The sequence below is a fragment of the Opisthocomus hoazin genome, chromosome 1 (genome assembly GCF_030867145.1).
Source record: "Opisthocomus hoazin isolate bOpiHoa1 chromosome 1, bOpiHoa1.hap1, whole genome shotgun sequence".
Classification (NCBI taxonomy): domain Eukaryota; kingdom Metazoa; phylum Chordata; class Aves; order Opisthocomiformes; family Opisthocomidae; genus Opisthocomus; species Opisthocomus hoazin.
Window position 1 is genome coordinate 140694589 of NC_134414.1, and position 16428 is coordinate 140711016.

A 16428-nucleotide genomic window follows, 5' to 3' on the forward strand; every position below is an offset into this window, starting at 1 on the left:
GAGCGGAGCGGGGCTGGCGGAGGGGCCGCGCCGTCCCTGCGCGCTGCCGCCGCGGGAAAGGCCGGGCCGGGCCGGGCAGGGCCGGGCAGGGCAGGGCAGGGCCGCGCCCGCCGCTGTCCGGTAGCCCCGGGCGGGCCGGGACCCGCTGCCGCCGCCGCGATGGGCGACCCTCGGCCTCGCACCGCTGTCCTCCTCCCGCTCCTCTGCCTCTGCGCCGCGCTGCCCGCCGGCGCCTCCAACAAAGGTGAGCGGCGGGCGCGGCCCCGGGGGTGCGGAGGGGGCTCGGTGGCCGTCGGCGCCGTCGAGCTGCCCGCCGCCTTCGTCCCGCCCGGCGGGTTTCCACCGGGGCATCTCCGCCGTCCCCGGGGTGCTCTGCCCCTTGGGGCGGCCGCATCCCAGCCCCGCTCCCCGCCCGTCTCCTCCCGCCGCCCTTTTCCCCCTCTGCCCCCCGGCTGGTCTTGCTTTTGTTCCCGTTACCGCCGCGTGGGTTCAGCTCTCCTCCCCTCCCGGAGAGAGAACGCCTCGCTGCTCCACCGACCCCTGCGGTCACCGACACGCACCCCCCTGCCTCTGTCGCCCGGTTCTGGTCCCTCCAGCTAGGATCTGCCCACAGGGATTATCATGGTTACGTGCCAGCTGTGCAGGCTGCCGGTGTCAAACCGCATTTCAGCCGCTGAACGTGGCCCCCCCAGCCCTACAGCGGTGCCGTTCTGAATGCGGACGTGCTCCCAACGCGTCACCGCGCCGGGGAGAGATGCGGGTTTCTAGATCTGTAGGCACAGGGGCGAGAAATTCGTCCCGGGGGGAGTCGGTGCGGCAGTGGTTCGGCAGGGTGGGGGAATCTGAGAGCGCGGGGCTCGGGGGTCGCCGGGGATGGTGACCTCTCGGGGCGCCTTCCGTGCTTTGGGGGAGGTCAGGGCTGCGGGGCCGCTGCAACGCGGAGCTCTGGGCACACGCTGGCGTTGGCAGGGGCAGGGGCGTTTATCTGGGCTGCTCGGGTGCCCGGGGGCCCGGTGGCGAGGCAAGGCCCCTGACGCTCTGGGGTTTCTCCCTCCGTGGTAAATTTACGCTCTGAAACACCTGCCCACCCTCCGGCAAATCATTTTTAGGTTTACAGGAGCTTTCCTGAAGCTAGTAGGAGTCTGTATCCTAAAAATATTCCCGAAATGTTTTCCTAAGCTCCAGGATCTTGTTTCCTGAGCAATCAGATCGGTGATTCCCAAGTTGCAGGTGGATGCAGCAAAGGATTTATCTCTCTGCCACCGGCTTGTTACCCCAGCAACAGGGCACATTCGGCTCTTGCAGCTACAGGTTCCCACCTCGGTGGCGTGGCCGCGCGGACCGGAGCCGCCACAGAGTGGAATCTGGTGGGGGCCACAGAGGGCACTGGCAGACGGGAAGGATTCCACCTGCATACCGAGCAGGGTGGATGTTTTTCTGGGTTTCCTACGTGGTGCTTTATAATCTTAATCAATATGGAGAGGGAGAAATGCCAACCCATGCTCTTCACTGCGACGCCAGGCCGGGTCTGCCCGCTCTGCCCTACGGCTGCATCCCCAGCCTGACCCGTCGCCCTGTCCGCCGGCCCGCTGCCCGGCTCCGGCACCGTGCCCTGGCCCCGGTTTGCAGCATGCTTGGCCGTAAGGGATACCGTCCCTTTCGAGGCAACGCACCACGCCACACCGGCACGGCTTCAGAGGATGCCGTGCTACAGAGGATGAATTCACACGTTGGAAGTCGTGCCCTTGAGGGGGAAGGCTCCGTATCCTCTGAGCCACGCTGTGCTCAAAGCGTTGCTCGGTTGTGATGAACCGTGGTCTCCAGGGGGTGGGAGAGTGGGGGATTCTCTGGGAATGGGGGTTGTAACTAGGCCATGTAATATAATCTCCGAGGCCCATTTGGCAGGGAGTGGGCATGGGGGAGGGGTTTTTAATTTGTAACGATTTTTCTTCTCTCTCCCCTCCTCTCCACTCCCCTTCCCTCCCCCCCACCCCCTTATTTCTCCCTTTCCCTGCCCCGGAGCCTGTGTAATAAAGATTAATTTGCTATTTCTGGGCCTGTGACATTTTTCAGAGCCTCCTGCTGGCTGCTGCCTCCATGCCAAGCCTGGCTGGGCTCCAGCCATCGGGATTAGCAAGGAGGGGCCAAGGGAATATGGTGCTCACCATGGAGCAGGGAAGGAAGGAGCCAGGGACTCTCGGAGTAGGCTGTTGTCCACGTAGGGTGACTGACTGAAAGCGTACCTGGGTACATGTGTGTGTAGACCCTGGGCCTTAGTCCAGAGGATGAGGGGTGTACGCTGGTAATGGCTGCACGCGAGTCTTGTCCCCTGGGAACACCCCAAGGGAAGATGTATCTTGGATCCTTTAGTTTCGCCTTCAGTGAGGAAGGATTTAGCATTTGGAATCCATCTCCAGAATCAAACTACTTCTGCCTCTTATTAGTTTTTTTTAACCACTCCAGCTTTCCTGGGCACCTGGATGCCTCTCCACATATTCCTAAGATATTAATGAGGAGGCCAGAAGGAACACACGGCTTCTGACAAGGTCTCCCAAGAGCCATGTAGGGTGCAGCTAAAGAAAGATAACTTCTTCCTCCCAGCCTATTTTAGACTTCTTTGTTTCCAGAGAAGAAGGTGGGAAGGGGTGGTTGTTACCTGTCACTGGATGATATTTTGCTCTTTTCATACTGAATCTGTCATCGGCAGCTAATACATTCCTATGCTCCATCCCTTACCCCAAATCCACCTCAGCCAACAAGCACAAACCCTGGATTGAAGCGGAGTATCAGGGCATCGTCATGGAGAATGACAACACGGTCCTGCTCAACCCACCGCTGTTCGCACTGGACAAAGATGCTCCACTGCGCTATGCAGGTAGGTGGGCAGCAAGCAGCTCTGGGAAGGGTGGGAGGCAGGGAGAGACCTCCCAAGAGGCTGAGACAGGGCAACGTCCATCCCTCTGCTGGGTTCTAGCTCTCTCCAGGAAACGGTCACCTCCAAACCTTCCTCCGGGGGAGGTCCCCAGTGAAGGCTGGAGGCAATCTGGGCACAGCTTGGTTTAGGATGCTGTGAGCTGTTTCCCTTAGGGAGCGGAATTGAGGGTGGAGCCAGCTACTTTTTGACGCAGTTCTGCTATTTCCAAAGATCACATGCACAGCTCTGTGTCTGCGAGCACTGGAGAGAGCTGGTAGGGCACACTTCGTTGGCAGCGCTACCTCCGCTTGCAGAAAGCGCAAATCCCTGGAGCTGCAGACGAGGTTTCAGGAGGGCTGTCTTCCTGGTGCTTGTTTAGGCCATGCCTGGAGGTTCCTCACACATCCTCCCTCAGCTTTGGAAGAGGAAAAGTGGCCCCTGTGAGCGGAACTTTAGGATTTAGGTGACCCTATCTGCAGTTCCCTGCGGTACTGCGCACATCCTGCATGCGTGGGTGGATGAGACATCATGGATCTTCACGCTTTGGCTGTCTCTCTGCAATATATGGCCTGTTCTGCCTCCCTGAGGGACGCAGAGGAGAAATAAGGTGCTCCCTCAGCACTGTGCCAGTGTAGCACTGATAAATCTAGCTTGAGCTTTGCAACCATCTTTCTTGATGCTGGTCAAGACTCCTGGCCGTGGGAGTAATCTCCAGTAGAGGGCAATCTACACCGTTAATGGCTGTAAGAGGAACTCCTACGGAACCAAAAATTGCTCGAAATGAGAGGTCATAGTGGGGGAGAAAGGAGAGTGTAAGTTAGCAGGGAAGAAAATATGGGAGGGGGAAGTCAAGGGGGCATAATGCGCTCTCCTCAGTCCTGTTCTTTCTCCCCTTCCTCTCTGCGTCCATGGGTACCAGGTGAAATCTGTGGCTTCAGGATCCATGGGGCAGGGGTACCTTTTGAAGCTGTGATCCTGGACAAAGCTACAGGTGAGGGGCTGATCCGGGCCAAGGAACCAGTGGATTGTGAAGCACACAAGGAGCACACCTTCACCATCCAGGCTTATGACTGTGGAGAGGGACCTGATGGAGCAAATACCAAGAAATCACACAAGTAAGTCCATGAAGTCATTGCTGCACATTACAAAATGCGATCTGCCACAGAAAAGCCAGTGAGAATTGCTGTGGGAATGGTTCCTTTAGCCAGAAGTATTTTTCTCTAGCCTTGATACTGTAACCCAAGGTGTTAGTAAGACCGAAAGAGAAATGTTCACTGACCAAGTCACGTGAGTGAATACACTAGAAATGGGGGCTGCTTGATTGTTGTGTCTAAGGGTGGTGTTTTATGTTGCTGCAGGGAGGAGGTCCAGATTACGTTATCATTCCTTTTACTCTTTCTCTGGGCTGGGAAAGCATTGTCCAAGCTCCTGTGAGCCAACATTGCTGTGCTGAAACCAAGGTCTCTTTCCTTGTCCTTGCTTTTGATGGCTGCAAATCAGACCGGTGCACTTTAGGGAGGTGATTTACACTGAAATTCAGGTGGTGTACGGCTCCTAATCAGCCAATCAGTTCTTACTGATGTCTCTCTGTGTCAGGGCTACAGTGCACGTTCGAGTAAACGATGTGAATGAGTTTGCTCCCGTCTTTGTGGAAAAGTTGTATCGTGTGGCAGTGACTGAGGGAAAGCTGTATGACCGCATCTTGCGTGTGGAGGCCATTGATGGAGACTGCTCGCCACAGTACAGCCAGATCTGCTACTATGAGATCCTGACTCCCAATATTCCCTTTCTCATTGACAATGACGGTAAGAATCCATGACTGGCTGGGTAGACAAAGGGAGAGCCGTGGATGTTGTCTACCTTGACTTCAGCAAGGCTTTCGACACAGTCTCCCATGATATCCTCCTAGGGAAGCTGAGGAAGTGTGGGCTGGATGAGTGGTCGGTGAAGTGGATTGAGAACTGGCTGAATGGCCGAACTCACAGGGTTCTCATCAGCGGAGCTGAGTCTAGTTGGAGGCTGGTAACAAGTGGTGTCCCCCAGGGGTCAGTACTGGGCCCAGTCTTGTTTAACTTCTTCATCAACGACCTGGATGAAGAGTTAGAATGTACCCTCAGCAAGTTTGCTGATGACACCAAACTGAGAGGTGTGGTAGATACACTAGAAGGCTGTGCTGCCATTCAGCGTGACCTGGATAGGCTGGAAAGCTGGGCAGAGAGGAACCTGATGAGGTTCAACAAAGCCAAATGCAGGGTCCTGCACCTGGGGAGGAACAACCTCATGCACCAGTACAGGCTTGGGGTGGACCTGCTGGAGAGCAGCTCTGCGGCGAGGGACCTGGGCGTCCTGGTGGATGACAGGTTAACCATGAGCCAGCAGTGTGCCCTGGCTGCCAAGAAAGCCAATGGGATCCTGGGGTGCATCAAGAAGAGTGTGGCCAGCAGGTTGAGGGAGGTTCTCCTTCCCCTCTACACTGCCCTAGTGAGGCCTCATCTAGAGTACTGTGTCCAGTTCTGGGCTCCCCAGTTCAAGAAAGATGAAGAGCTACTGGAGAGAGTCCAGCGGAGGGCTACAAGGATGATGAGGGGACTGGAACATCTCTCCTACGAGGAGAGGCTGAGGGAACTGGGCTTGTTCAGTCTGAAGAAGAGAAGGCTGCGAGGGGACCTTATAAATGCTTACAAATATCTGAAGGGTGGGTGTCAGGAGGATGGGGCCAAGCTCTTTTCAGTGGTGCCCAGCAACAGGACAAGGGGCAATGGGCACAAACTGAGGCACAGGAAGTTCCGTCTGAACATGAGGAAGAACTTCTTCCCTCTGAGGGTGACGGAGCACTGGAACAGGCTGCCCAGGGAGGTTGTGGAGTCTCCTTCTCTGGAGATATTCCAGACCCGCCTGGACAAGGTCCTGTGCAGCCTGCTGTAGGTGACCCTGCTTTGGCAGGAGGGTTGGACTTGATGACGCACAGAGGTCCCTTCCAACCCCTACTATTCTGTGATTCTGTGATTCTGTAATCCGCACCTACCACGAGCACGTCACTCCCCCTTTCCTGCTTTGCTCCCTCTCTGCCAGTCCCACTTGCTGACAGAGCCGTGCTATATGAATTTTCCAGCACTGCTCATCTCTCTCTCTTGGTGCAGAGATGCAGCAGCCATTTTGTGTCTTCTATGGAGTGGCACTGTGCAAGGGGGGGACTCAACTCCTTTTTAGTTGTTTTTGTAGCTGATGAAAAATAAAAGTGGTTTCTGCAAGGAACATCTCTGAGGAGACTGTCTTTCCTTTCCCTTGATCTCTGTTTCGCTAACCAGGGAATATCGAGAACACGGAGAAGCTGCAGTACAGTGGGGACCGTCTCTACAAATTCACTGTGACGGCGTATGACTGTGGAAAGAAGCGGGCTTCTGATGATGCTGAAGTGGAAATCCAGGTGAAACCCACCTGCAAGCCCAGCTGGCAGGGTATGAAACCTCCAAACACAGTGATGTCTTCCCTTTGCTTTTGCTGAACTGCTACTCGGTCCTACTCATTGGAAATGTTTGTATATAGACATACAAATTTGGATGCACATATATATGATTAAATTCTCGCACCAACCCATCTGTCCCATCTAAAGGGATGCAGCAGGCATCTAAGTCAGTTGCAAAGCCACTGGAAGGCAATTCTAACATTGGAAAATCATTCCTGGGATTATTGTGAACCATTATGTATTTGGTAAGGCTTGTAGACTGTATTCAATGTAGATTGTTTTGGAGGCTGCTTATCTTGAGGATCTTTGGCTTTTCTAGAGGTGCTGCATGCCTACAGGTTCACTTTAGTCAATAGAATTAAGGGGTAATCAACACAGCTCTGCCTGGTGAGAGACGCTGACAATCCAAGGAGTGATGCTACATTGGTACTCGCTGTAGAAGATGAGAATTTGGACTCTGTGCTTCTAGGAAATCTTCCCTTGCACTGATGCCAGCTGCAAAAAGCCTTTTCAGCGTGGAAAGGGCCAAAAATCTCTTGTTTCTGGGCAAGTCCATAGCTGTCACTTGTGTGTGTGCCATTTGTTCTGGCCTTGGGTCTTTGGCAAGACCTAGCCCCTCTCTTTCTCTCTCTCTGCTTCATTAGGCTGGAGCAAGAGGATTGAGTACACTCCGGGTGCCGGCAGCCTCGCGCTCTTCCCCAGCATTCACCTGGAGACCTGCGATGAGCCCCTGTGGAACATCCAGGCCACGGTGGAGCTGCAGACAAACCATGTGGCCAAGGGCTGTGATCGGGATAACTACTCCGAGAAGTCGCTACGCAAACTCTGTGGTGAATTGATTCTTTCCTGAGCCGAGGGCAGCTGTGGCACAGCACCCTGCCCCTTCCCCTGGAGGGGTTCACAGCGGTAGCTCTGTGCCTCACATGGGAGAGATGCCAGGGGACGAATTCCTCACATCTGCTGTGGTCAGCAGGGCTGTGAGGACGCCTAGCTCGCACGCTCCGTTGAGGGGCAGTGGGCACCCTGCCCGTATTTACAAGGGGGTCCCCGTGGTTTCCTCGCTGGCAAGCCAGAGGTTGCTGTGCATTGCCCCGTCACGCAGAGTCTGTGGGATCGCCCTTAGGACGGATGGAGAAGTCGCCATCCTTCTCCAGATAGGAGGAGGCCTGTAGGCAACTCCTCCTCTCCCCATGCTCTGGGACGTTACAAGTTCCCTGGTTGTCAGGTTCCTTATGCACCCATGCTGACATTGCTGACTCCTTCCTTCCCTTCTTGGCAGGTGCTGCCTCAGGAGAGATTGACCTGCTGCCAGTGCCCAGCCCCACGGCGAACTGGACGGCGCGGCTCTCTGTGCACTACAGCCAGGACAGCAGCCTCATCTACTGGTTCAATGGCAGCCAGGCTGCCCAGGTGCCTGTGGTGAACGGGCCGAGTGCCCATGAGGGGCTGAGTGACCACTTCACCCTGTCTGTGTGGATGAAGCACGCCGTGGTGCCTGGCAAAGGCAGGCGGGAAGAGGAGACGGTGATCTGCAGTACAGTGCAGAGCGGTGAGACCCTTTTCTGGCTTCTGCTCTCTGCCTCTAACCTGTTAGAAGGGATTGTCCCCACGGGGGGGAAACCTCTCGCGTTCCAGAGCGGGACCTGGGCAGGGGTCCCTCCTTAGGAACCCAGATTCTCCAGGTGTCACTTTCCTGGGAGCAGCCAAGCCCACTGTGAGCTGGCGGTGCAGCGTGCCAGTTGTGCAGGCTACCGTGAGCTTCTGGGCGCTGGTGTGAGGCTGCTCCGAGGCGCAATGGGCGCGTAACTCCCTGTGCTTGCCCCTGGCAGAGGATGGCTACTCGCATTACTCTCTGGCCGTGCACGGCTGCCGGATTGCTTTCCTCTACTGGCCTTTGCTGGAAAGTGCAAGGCCTGTGAAATTCCTCTGGAAGCTGGAGCAGGTGAGGAAGCATTTGCCTCTTCCCCGTGTCCCTTCTCCTTCTGCCCTTGGCTGATCCTCCCTGTGCCGTCTGCCATAGGTCTGCGATGACGAGTGGCACCACTATGCCCTCAACCTGGAGTTCCCCACTGTCACGCTCTACGTGGATGGCGTCTCGTACGACCCTGCCCTCATCCACGACAATGGCCTCATTCATCCCCCGCGGCAGGAACCCGCTGTCATGATCGGAGCCTGCTGGACCGGTGCGTGCCTGCTCCCCAAACTGTGTTCCTCCTGTACAGTAAACGAGGGAGCAGGGGGAGACCCAGAACAGTGAAAGAAACACCACTCAACACTAAATGCTGCAAGCCACCTTGCAGCCATCTTGCCTTCTTGGCACCAAAGCCAGTGTGGCTCCTTCCTTCCTTACAGACCAAGCCAGCAGGCCACGGTAATAATAGCTCAGGGATGAGTGTCACTGGCAGCTTCATGGGCAACAGCAGTAGAATATGCGATGGACAACCAGCTTTCAGGCAGAGGTGAAGCTCTGTACCTCGTTCAGGTGCTGGCGTTTCCATCAAAGCTTTTCACCAGAGAGCAGGCAGTGCTATTTGTACTCCTGGTTGTATTGATGGGGACTTCTGTGTCTTGAGGGTCTATATGAAGAAGTCACACATCATTCTTTAAGGGAATTGAGTTGGATGAGAAAGGTCAGGTTAGGGACATAGTTAAACCACTACCAGATTAAAACCTATTCTGTGGAGATGTAAGGCTGCATTTCCCAGGTCTTTCAGCTCTCCTGCAAGACCAGAGCAGGACTGAACTAAAGGAATTTGCCTGCTGCTTGCCTTCACTCCAGCAGAAATTTCTAATCTGTACTGTAGTGCTGCTTCTTCCAGGTCAGGGATCTTCCCACAGCTCTGTGCTCTCAATTTGTCTTTTGCAACCACCAAATATTCATCAGCTTGGGACACCCTCCTGGAACCATCTGAGTTTCAAAGGGAATTTGTTGCAAACATGGCTAGGGCCTTGTTTCGTATATGGGAACCAATCCAAAAATGGATATCACTGAGAAAGGAGAAAAAACCCCTATACTTTCTCCCTTGTATCAGTTAGTCATCCTGCAGTCTCACCACCCCCTTCACGAGAGGGACTCTGCCCTCTTTCACCTGTGATGCGCTGTCTCTGGAGTTGAAGGGCGCACTGCTTGGCACATGACTCCAGAGCTGTTCTTCTGGACTGGCCAGTAGAGACACTTGTACAGTAATTACCCTCTTCCAATGCCTTATTGCTTGTCTGAATGTTCTCCTTTTGCAGAGGAGAAAAACAAAGAGAAAATCAAAGGAAACGAGAACTCTACTGATACTGTACAAGGTAGGGAGAAGAAAGAAGACAGTTCTCTTTCCCTCTTCACCGTGCATGACTATCAGTTCTTGCATGGTGCCTTCCTTATACAGCTTCTCCAGTCCTGTCCTGCTGCCTCCCACCATCCTGGGAGGAAAACCCTTATTTGGCAGATTGGTCCTTGATACCCTGATACCTGTGCAGCATGAAAAGGCTGAGAGGAGGACTACAGCCTGCTTTGAGAGATGGAGTATGCTTTCCATGTGCAGAAAGTCCTTGTGCCTGATCATTAAAGTTGGTCTCTGAGGAACACAATAGCCATTAGAGACATCAGGAGATGTCCCCTCATCCCTAACTATCTATGGAACGTACAGTTTCTTTTAAAAGCCCTCACAGGAAGCAGAGTGAGCAGGGGACAAGAAATTGTTTCCATCTGGCATTCAGCAGTTTGGCAGAAACTTCTCTACGCTACCCACCGTTCACTGCCCTAGTCTTTCTGTTGGTCTGTTTTTCTCACTTTCCCCCCATCTTGAATTAAGAAAATTGTCATCTCCTTACTTCAGCATCCCCTGTCTTCTTGTTGTCTTCGCTTTTCCATGCCCTGTGCACCCCTCTGTCTCTCTCTACGTCCCTTAACATCTGTATGTCCCTCACACTGTTGCTTTTGTTGTCTTGGCTTTTCCATGCCCCATGCAACCCCTCTGTCTCTCTCTACCTCCCTTAACATCTGTATGTCCCTCACACTGTTGCTTCTATTGGGTTTTGTGCTCTTCCTCGCCATGTCTCTCACACCCTCCACCTCCCATGTTTCCCTCAGGAGATCCTCTGTCGATACACCACTACTTCCATGGTTACTTGGCTGGCTTCACTGTGCGCCCTGGTAGCTTGGAGAGCCGGGAGGTTATTGAATGCCTGTATGCCTGCCGTGAGGGGCTTGATTACAGTGACTTCGACAGTCTGGGCAAAGGGATGAAGGTATGCCCATCTGCCCAGCTTGCATGGGTCTCTTCCATTCTCCTTCCCAGCCTTGTTTCCCAGGACTTTGCCTGCTCCCCCACTTCAGACAGCTCCCCACCTTTCTCCTTTGTGTCTCTTTTAGCCTGGACTCTTGGCATTTGCCAAGGAACTCTTGAGTGTTTTCTTCCCTCCCACCTGTAGGTTCACGTGAACCCCTCTCAGTCCTTGCTGACCTTGGAGGGCGATGATGTGGAAACCTTCAACCATGCAATCCAGCATGTGGCTTACATGAATTCACTGCGCTTTGCTACCCCTGGAGTCCGGCCACTCAGACTCACCACTGCTGTCAAGTGAGTGGACAAATCAGTGCCTCTGGCTGAGTTCAGCAAAAGGGTGACCTCTCTTTTGACCAAAATCACACTCCCTCACCATATATTTTAATTCTAATTGATGGTCTTGAAATGGGTAAAACTCTTCCTGAAAATAAAGTATCCAAAATCCAAATAGATACTGCAATACTGGGTCCTGGGGTCCATGCAGGTAGCAGAACTTCTGCCTTCACTCATGGTGTTCCAGGCATGTGGGCTGGTTTTAATTTTCTCTGTGGTATGTGGATGCGACCAAGTTATCTGAAACCCAGTGATGTCATTCCTACCGTACCTCTCTGTCTCATGCAGCAGGCTATAGGCAACCTTTAGGAAGACTGCCACGAAAAGGATATTTCCTTCACTGGCAGTAATGGGCAGGAGGTGTTCTATTACAGTGTTGCTGGTGGAAGTGTGGGCCAACTGATGCTTTCTACTGCTTTCCTTCAGGTGTTTCAGTGAAGAGTCCTGCGTCTCCATTCCTGATGTGGAAGGTTATGTTGTGGTGCTACAGCCTGACGCTCCCCAGATCCTGTTGAGTGGCAATGCCCACTATGCTCATCCTGCATCAGACTTTGAGGCTCCTGACGGGATCCCCCTGTTCCCCAACCTCCAGATCACCTGCTCTATTTCTCACCAGGTGGAGGCCAAGAAGGATGAGAATTGGCACGGTACCGGTGAGTGGAGTACAGGGCGAGGTATAAGAGACAAACTGGAAAGACCTACAAGAGTTGCTATCCTGCAGAGAAAGCAGAGCCCCTCGTTACCCCCAAAACAGGAGAGAATTTACAAACATAGAAGCATGGCACATTGTCTGTCAATATGTAGGCTGATCGGTTCTTATCCCTTTCTGCTCCTCCCTGTAGTTTTTCTGTCCACCCAGTTCCTTTGCCTCGCTCTCTCCTTCTTTCCCAGGCTGCTCATTCCTAATCCCTTTAACATTTTACCTACATTTCCCTTTATTGAATCCAGCGCTGGATGGATGTCCTGCCTGTTACCCTCTCCACTCTTGCACTTACTCAGTCTCCTCCTGCTTCCTTCTCTCCTGCTGTCCTAATTTGTTGCCCCATCCCATCTCTTCCTCCATCGCTTACTCCTGTGAATTCCCCAGTCAGTTTCCTCACACCCTATAGTATCTTGTCCTTGAGTTTCTCTTCATCATCCTCAAACTATTTCTCTGCACTCTATGCTCTACACATCCTTTCACTTCCTTCACATCTCTTCTGGTAATGGTATTTTTTGCTCATAGTTTTCTCTTTAGCATCTTTGCCTTTCCTCACACAATGATGAGTTTCTTGGCCTAGAGCAGGCTGGTCTTAGCTCTGCTGAAAGCAGTCAGTCATTGAATGAGATTGCCATTTTAAAGAAGATCAGGTCTCAACCTTGGTAACCACCAGCTGTGAGACAGGAGAAAGCTTTCAAAAGCACTCAGGGTCTGGGAATGTGAGATAGAGTTGTTCCTAATTTGCACATTGTCATTGTCAACAGAGTTCTTACAGCCAAGATGTGTTAGCGGGAACCAATCTGATAATAGTATGTTGTTCCAAAATAAAGTGATTTTATTATGTGCATAAATAATGTCATTAGAACCAGGGAGACTCCTCCAACAAGTGATTAGACTGACAGTGATTTTACTCAAGGTCAGTGTTAGCCAGGGAAAGAGAAGTCATTACATATGACAGGAGGACATTGAAGTAAGTGGGTACCACTCTGGGTGACTCCTGCCTTCACTGATGGCTTTCTGGCTTTCTGGCCCTGTCTTCTTTCCGTTTGCATCTCAGTGACAGACACACGAATGTCAGATGAGATTGTGCACAACCTGGATGGCTGCGAGATCTCATTGGTAGGAGATGACCTGGACCCAGAGCGGGAGTATCTGCTCCTGGATGGGGCACTGCTGCAGCAGCGGGGCCTGGAGCTTGTTAACACCTCTGCCTACCTGACCATCACAGGTACGACCTCTCCTTGGCCACAGATGTCTAATGATGCCTCTCTCACTCCCTGTCAGGCATTGCTGGGAGAAGCACTTAACCCAGTCTTAGAGATGGTGTACTTTGTGAGACTCTGAGATGTAACCATTTGTTGAACTCCTGGCTTTTGGAAGTCCCAGGCCATTTCCTTGGGGAGGTGGCTCGTCCTCGAGCACACAGTACTAGGGCACGGTGTCTGAGCAATCACCCAGGCTTGTATCACTCCTCCTGACTTACTCCTCCAGGTCTGGTGTTCTCACATGCCAGCAGCATTGTGTGTGACATGACTGGGGGACCGCACATCCCACAGGTTGTGGACTGGTACAACACCATTGTACTCCCCAGAACTTAACAGGGCTGTTGCTCTTGATCCTTCCTTCTCTTCTGCTTGTTTTAGCAATACAAGCAGGGATTTAATCAGATCCTTTGCAGCCAGCTCCATCTCTGCTCCTTTCCTAAAATTAATGAACCTAGCATTGCCTTGGATTCCTCTATAGCTCTTCATTGCTACAGGGTTATGATGCCAGATGACTTTGAAGCAGGGGCTTCCTCACCCCACACCAATTCTCTCTTCTTGTCTCAGGTGTGGAGAGCATTGCAGTTTACGAGGAAATACTACGCCAGGTCTCATACCACATCAGCCGTGGTGCTGCTCTTTACGAAAGGAAGTTTCACCTGTCCTGCACCGAGATGAATGGACGCTACTCCAGCAATGAATTTACTGTTGAGGTACAACATCAATACGTGCACATACGTGTGCTTACGCATGCGTGGAGAGGACATGGTGGACGGGAATGCACACAATGTAGAAGGTACCATGAACACAGGGCTGAGGCTTTCTCACTCTGGTCTTTCTGCAGGTGAATGTCCTCCACAACATGAACCGAGCTGCTCATCCTAACCATATTCTGAGTTCCCAGCAGTTCATGCACCGAGGCCATCATTTACCCCCAGAGCTATCTGGGCACAGTTTGGCGAGCACCCATAACAACCCAAGTATGTAACACCATCTTTTGGTTTTATTCCTTTAGGTTAGGATGCTGATTTTCTGATATGCTGGTAGAACCTCTAGCAGCAGATTCCTTTTAGGCTGCCTATACCCGTGTTATTGAGTTTTCATTATACTGCCCTGTGCCACTCATCCTTAGCAAAGGGACTGCAGTCTGTGTCAAGTTATGTTTTAGAGCTTGGTGCAACAGTCCTCCTCTTTTGGTGTGTTGTTTTCCTGATGTAGAAGCAGTCTGAAATCTACACCTGAAAAGAACAACCGTAAGCTGGTACGATTTTGTTCACGCACCTTGCAAAGGTGCTGTGAGGGCTTGGGTAATGTAATTTCAGAAAGAAACTTCAACAGCAGGAGAGAAACAAGAGAATCAAGACTGCCACAGCTCTAAAAAAAGAGATGGGACTAGGTGGTAGTCAGCAAGGCAGAAAAATATAGGAGACGGCCTTGCACAGAGGAGAGGATTCTTGCCCCCAAAACAGAGGAAAGAGAAGTCCAAAAGCTAGACCAGAGATTAGATTTGTTGGTCTGTGCTGGCAGCCCTGTGCCACAAGCATGACTGCAGTCCAGTTGGCTCCTCCTAGGCTGTGAAAGCTCTAGGACTGTTTTAGAGCACCCTGTGGAAAGCACCTTTGATGCTAGATTTTGCTGCTGCTTCCTGCAGCAGCTGATGCCAGGCTGGCCCAGTCCTGCAGCTGGTGCCGAGCCACTGCAAGGACAGCTTACATATGTGCGGAGAGAGCACCAAACATCAGCCTTTGCCGCTGCCTTCCCCAGCTCTGCCTGATGGCAGCAGGAAAGGAAAAGTTGTCCCTGCTGTACAGAACCACCCAGAGCAAATGCGTGGAGGGCCTGGATAGATGTTGCAGGGAGCAGGGTTATCTGGGGGGCCGAGGCTCTGCCTACAGGCGTAGAACAAAGAGGTAGGAACTGCACTAAGGGTCTTCGATGAATTTCAAGTTTTCTCCTCTGGAGAAGCCAGGCTTTGACTGTGGCACTAATTAGAAGGCCGTCACAGCTCTCGCCTCTGCCCCATGTGCAAAGCAGACTTCTTTTGGCTTTCTTCTTTCTCTACCGCTTGTACAAAAATCACACTCTCTGAAAATCGTCCTTGTGCCCGTAGAGGCTCTCCCTAGCCCACGTTTGTCCCTCCTAAAGGGAGGAGACAAAGGACTGCTGTGCCCCATATTCTGGTGATTTCTGTAGATGAAGATCTGCAGCCTATATGCTGGGCTGACATCAGAGGACGCCTGGACCTAGGCAGCCTGGAAAACCATGCAGGCCTCAAGTGAAGATACAGCAGCTGAAGGCAGGAACTGCCTGTGCCCAGGGCAGCAGAAAAGTCAGGACACGTTCCTGCCTAGACCAAAAAGCCAAGCTCTGCCCAGGAACCCTGGTTCCTGCAGGTCAGGTTGGAAATGCACATTTCTGTGACAGACTCTAACCATGCCTTCTCCTTTTCCTTCTGCACAGTGGTCCCCAGTGCTGCCACTGTCATCATTGTGGTGTGTGTGGGCTTCCTGGCACTAATGGTGATCCTTGGCATCCTGCGCATCCACTCCCTGCACCGTCGGGGAGTGGGGCAAGAGGTCCCTGGGGCTGCTGAAGGAGGGCACACCAGCACAGGAGGCAAAGAGAGCGACATGTTCTGGGATGACTCGGCCCTCACCATCATAGTCAACCCCATGGAGGTAAGCAGCAGCCACAGTGGTGGGGGCTGGACGGATGGCTGGATTGCCAGATCCTTCCCCTTACCCCATGTCTCACCTCCCCAGTCCTACCAGCGCTGCCAGGAGAGGGCAGCAGAAAGCATCGAGGGCAGAGCTAGCGAGGGCATGGAGGATGAAGATGACAGCACTGACTCGGAGATGCCCGACTCCCCGGACAGCAATGACGTGGATGACCGACACATCATCGGCAAAAGCAACGTCTCTCACCGCTACTAGGAGCTTTAAAACACCAGTCCAATGGATCCCCCCCAGAACACATGGCTGGAAGGAGGAGGTGTCTTACTTTTAACTTCTTCCTTCCCCCACCGTGTACACATGCTCCCCTCCCTTATTTGTCATTTCTGCCTCCCATGTTCCTTCATCTTCTGCCATTCTCATTGTGGACATTCCCCGCATTACTGACCCCCCATCTGGCTCTCCAGAAATGCATGTTAGGGCACTTGCACATGACAGTGGCACAGCTCAAATGATGATGAGGAAGGAGGGGCTTGGAAAGAACAGAAATTTGGAAGGAGGAGCCAGCCATAGGGCTCAGAGTGGGGTCTCTCACAACCCCTTCCCAGATATTATATATATATATTGTATATTTTTTCAATGTTGTCCTTTGAGGTTTATTCTCGTTTCATGCAAAAAAAACCACTGCAGCTTGTGTCGCTTTGTAAAATTGTCGATACTCCTAAACTAAATGAATGAAGGTAAGAAGGATGAGGAAACAAAGTGGCTTTTAAAATAAATGGATTTCAAATAAAATGTCCAGGG

At 52.6% G+C, this 16428-nt stretch overlaps 1 protein-coding gene across 1 annotated transcript; it reads left to right on the forward strand.

Annotated features, from left to right (window-relative positions):
* The first annotated feature begins 72 nt into the window (after nucleotides 1-72).
* On the forward strand, nucleotides 73-16423 carry CLSTN3 (calsyntenin 3). The gene is made up of 18 exons (XM_075438687.1): nucleotides 73-244; nucleotides 2753-2875; nucleotides 3834-4029; nucleotides 4511-4719; nucleotides 6223-6372; nucleotides 7025-7210; nucleotides 7660-7929; nucleotides 8210-8322; nucleotides 8401-8563; nucleotides 9618-9674; nucleotides 10462-10619; nucleotides 10803-10951; nucleotides 11417-11643; nucleotides 12748-12918; nucleotides 13520-13665; nucleotides 13797-13932; nucleotides 15413-15630; nucleotides 15715-16423. The coding sequence occupies exons 1-18, from the start codon at nucleotides 160-162 to the stop codon at nucleotides 15883-15885; spliced, it is 2928 nt and encodes a 975-aa protein (XP_075294802.1). The 5' UTR covers nucleotides 73-159; the 3' UTR covers nucleotides 15886-16423.
* The last annotated feature ends 5 nt before the right edge of the window (nucleotides 16424-16428 follow it).